The 3,471-nt window shown below is 44.9% G+C and overlaps 1 protein-coding gene across 1 annotated transcript; it reads right to left on the bottom strand.

Moving 5' to 3' along the window:
- Positions 1 to 1,384: 1,384 nt before the first annotated feature.
- Positions 1,385 to 2,644, bottom strand: LOC149209493 (uncharacterized). Its single transcript, XM_089398644.1, has one exon. It carries the CDS (start codon positions 2,642 to 2,644, stop codon positions 1,385 to 1,387), a length of 1,260 nt encoding a protein of 419 aa, XP_089254770.1.
- Between the last annotated feature and the right edge of the window lie 827 nt (positions 2,645 to 3,471).

The following is a 3,471-nucleotide window of genomic DNA, read 5'->3' as shown; positions in this document are numbered from 1 at the left end:
ATTTGGCAGCCAAAGAAAGTCTGAAATCCGGGAGGCTTTTTATCCCCCAACCACCCCAATCCTTTGGTCTCGCCACTTTCTCCCATGCAACCCAAGGGAGAACCGAGGCTTCTTTGTTCCCTGCCCACAGAAATCTGCTGCATATTTTCCTAATTTTCTCCAGGACTCCTTTTGGGACCCAAGTTAGTGCTGCCCAGTAAACTGGGATGGCTAGAAGCACGGATTTTATTAGGGTCAGTCTCCCTACTCTGGAGAGCCATTTGAAGCTCCAGTGGCTGATTCTTGCTTCAATATTTGCGATTAGCCAAGACCAATCCTCCTTCCTATAATCATTTGGCTTCAGCCAAAACCCCAGATACTTGAAAGGGGAGCCCATGTTGCACATATCATATGAAAAGAAAGAACTGAACTGCTCCTTTTCGAGTCTGTTTAAACCTTCTTCAATGATTTGAGATTTCTTGGGATTGATCTGCATTCCGGTGGCTTTCAGAAAGAGCTCAAGGATAATTTTTAACTCCTTAAGTTCATTGGGGGAGCCATTAGTAAAAATTAGGATATCGTCTACAAAAAGTAGGTGAGAGATGAACAAGTTTACTGCTGCCTCAATACCATTTATCTTACCTTCCCTTTTGCTTTTATGAATCAGCTGACTTAGACCTTCAGCCACTAGGAGGAATAGCAAAGGGGACAGAGGGCAGCCTTGCCTCAGCCCTCTCTGTCCTTTGAAGAAAGAGGTAGCAGCTCCGTTGATGAGAATAGCATAGCTGACATCTGTTATACACCCCATGATCCATCTGATGAAGTCCACTTTGAAGCCTAGGTGCGTTAGGAGCATGCGGATATATGTCCAGTTTATCCTGTCATAGGCCTTTGAAAGGTCAATTTTAATCACCGCTCCCCTCTTGTTTTTCATCTTAACACTGTGAAGGACCTCCTGAGCCACACCAATTGCCTCATGGATTTGTCTTCCGTTCAGGAACCCAAATTGTTCAGGAGAGATATGCCTTGATAAAATTGGTTTGATCCTGAGAGCTATTACTTTTGCGATTATCTTATAGATGCTGTTGCATAAGGAAATAGGTCTGAAATCCTCAAAGGATTCCGGCGCTTCCTTTTTAGGGATGAGGGCGATGAAAGTTGCATTGAAAGGACTGTAGACTTCTCCCTTCGATCTTGACTCCTCTACAACTTCTGTGATTTCTTCACCTATCTGCTCAAAAAAATGTAGGAATAACTCTACTGACCAACCATCCAGCCCAGGGCTTTTCTCTTTTGCCATAGACTTTATTACGCTTTCCACCTCCTCCTTGGTGACAGGATCCATTAGTTGGTCCGCTTCTTCCTCCTCCACATATCTGTGGAAACACTGCGCTGTTTGGATGACTTACGCTATGGTGATCTCACCAGGGTCTTTGAAAAGGGTTTGGAAATGATTCACACCAAGGGATGAAAGAGCTTCGAAGGTCTTCGCTTCCCTTCCATCTTCAGATTTTAGGCTCCAGAGAGTATTTGCGCTCTTTCTCCCTTTAGCATAATTATGAAAGAAGCTAGTGTTTTCATCCCCTGCTTTGAGCCATATTGCTCTGCTCTTGAGTCTCCATTCTTCCTCCTTTGCTAGCAGAATTTGATTCTTGAGCTTCTCCAGGCCTACAATTTTCTCCTTAGACTCTTGAGTCGCATAGCTGTCCGCCTCTATGCTTTCTAGCCTTTGGAGTTCCTCATTTATCCTGGATAAGTCCTCATTTTGTTTTTGTTTCCTGTCCTTTGCCCATAAGATTGTTGCTTTTTTCAATCTTTTGAGATTTTCCATAAATAAGAATCCTTTATTCTCTTGGGATCCTCTGGCAGGGTGAATCCATGTTTCGTTAAACAGTTTATTATAGGATTCATCTTGGAGCCAGGATGCATTAAATTTAAAAGGAGCAGGAGGTTTTGTGGGACCTTTGGAGAACTCAATATATATCGGAAAATGATCCGAGGGCCCCCCTTCTTCTACCCATTGCCTGAATAAAGGAATTGCAACAGCTAGTTCCTCATTGATTAAAAAACGGTCTAGTCGCTTTGCCACCCTCGCTTCTCCTACTCTTTTATTCCGCCAAGTAGGTTTCCACTTGATGAGATTTGCTTCTATTAGATTGTTTGAGGCTAAGAGATTCATGAAGAAGTCAGATTGCAGATCCTCTCTTGCATTTGGGCCCCAGGTCTCCGCTCTACCTAAAGAGAAGTTTAGGTCTCCTCCCATCACCAAGAATTTGTTCTTCACGAGCGAGCTCTCCATCAAACCATTCCAGAAGGGGATCCTTCCTTGACATGGCCCATATATATTAATAATAGTAAAAGGGAAATCAAAATCCGTAGATTGACACTCAATCCCCATCACCTGCTTCATACCCCATTGATTCCAGATCTTGATTCTGCCTTCTCTGATCCCCACAGCCAAGCCACCTGAATGGCCATTAGCATCCAAAGCTGAGAATTCCCATCCTGGGAGAAGTGCTTTGAGCAATGGTACAATGTCCTCCCCTTTTCCCAGGGTCTCCTGGAGAAGAATTACATCCGCCTTGGAGTTCAAAACTAACTCCCTCAGGGCCAGTTTTTTGGGTTTACTGGCTAAACCCCTACAGTTCCAAGAGGATATGATCATTTTGAAATAGGGTCGGGGATTTGCACTGCTCTAAGTGCCCCTGTAATAGAAAGCTGCTTCCCATCTGCCACATCGAAAATAGCCTGGACTTTGGCCGCTGAGAGTTTTGACTTCCTACCCCTTCTTTTCCCGGGCTGGGACAGGGATGGGGAAGGATCAATGCCCCCCACAGAAGGCAGAGAACCAGGTTTTGATACCAGAGAGCGAAGGTTATAAGGGCATTGAGGAAGTAGGGCCTGGGAGGAGGGATCAAGGCAACACCCATCACGATTCAAATCCAGGGAAGGAATAGCTGCTGATAAATTTTCAATACAGTTTTCCATACAGTTTCCCAAATTGCTATCGTTCGAGCTTTTATTTTTTACAATTTGAACAGGAGGAGAAGAATTAATGAGCGAATCAGCAACTAATCGATCGCCCAAACATTCGTCTTTATTTGCAATAAGAGGAGAGATGGGAGGATTCAAATTCATACCCTTTTGATCCTCGTCTGGGCTTGGAGCTGTGCTTGGAAACTCCTCGACCACGGGCTTCAATGCTTCCTCTGTGAGCGCTCCATCTTTCGGCAGATCCTTCGGAGGTTCCTGAGTGTCAGCTTCCTGAGTGTGGCTCCCCTGTAGCGAGTCTATGTCCATTAATTCCTCCTCCTGTGTTACAGAGAGCTCTTTGATATTTTGATTCTGAGAACTCCGATGGATCATTTCTGTCCTCTCCCTCGTACGCTGGAACCTCCTCCTCCGTCTTCCCAAGGGGCATTCCTTAGCCAGATGCCCATATTCGTGGCATCGGTGGCAACGGAAAGGCAAGTACTCATAGTCCAAGATTTG

This window comes from Pinus tabuliformis, chromosome 1_2 (genome assembly GCF_031772625.1).
Source record: "Pinus tabuliformis cultivar Carrire ecotype Pingquan chromosome 1_2, CPIR1, whole genome shotgun sequence".
Classification (NCBI taxonomy): domain Eukaryota; kingdom Viridiplantae; phylum Streptophyta; class Pinopsida; order Pinales; family Pinaceae; genus Pinus; species Pinus tabuliformis.
This window is presented reverse-complemented; position numbering and strand designations above follow the sequence as displayed.

Excerpts from the sequence above, each read along its gene's own strand:
- LOC149209493 (XM_089398644.1), bottom strand. The coding sequence starts at position 2,644 with ATGATCATATCCTCTTGGAACTGTAGGGGTTTAGCCAGTAAACCCAAA.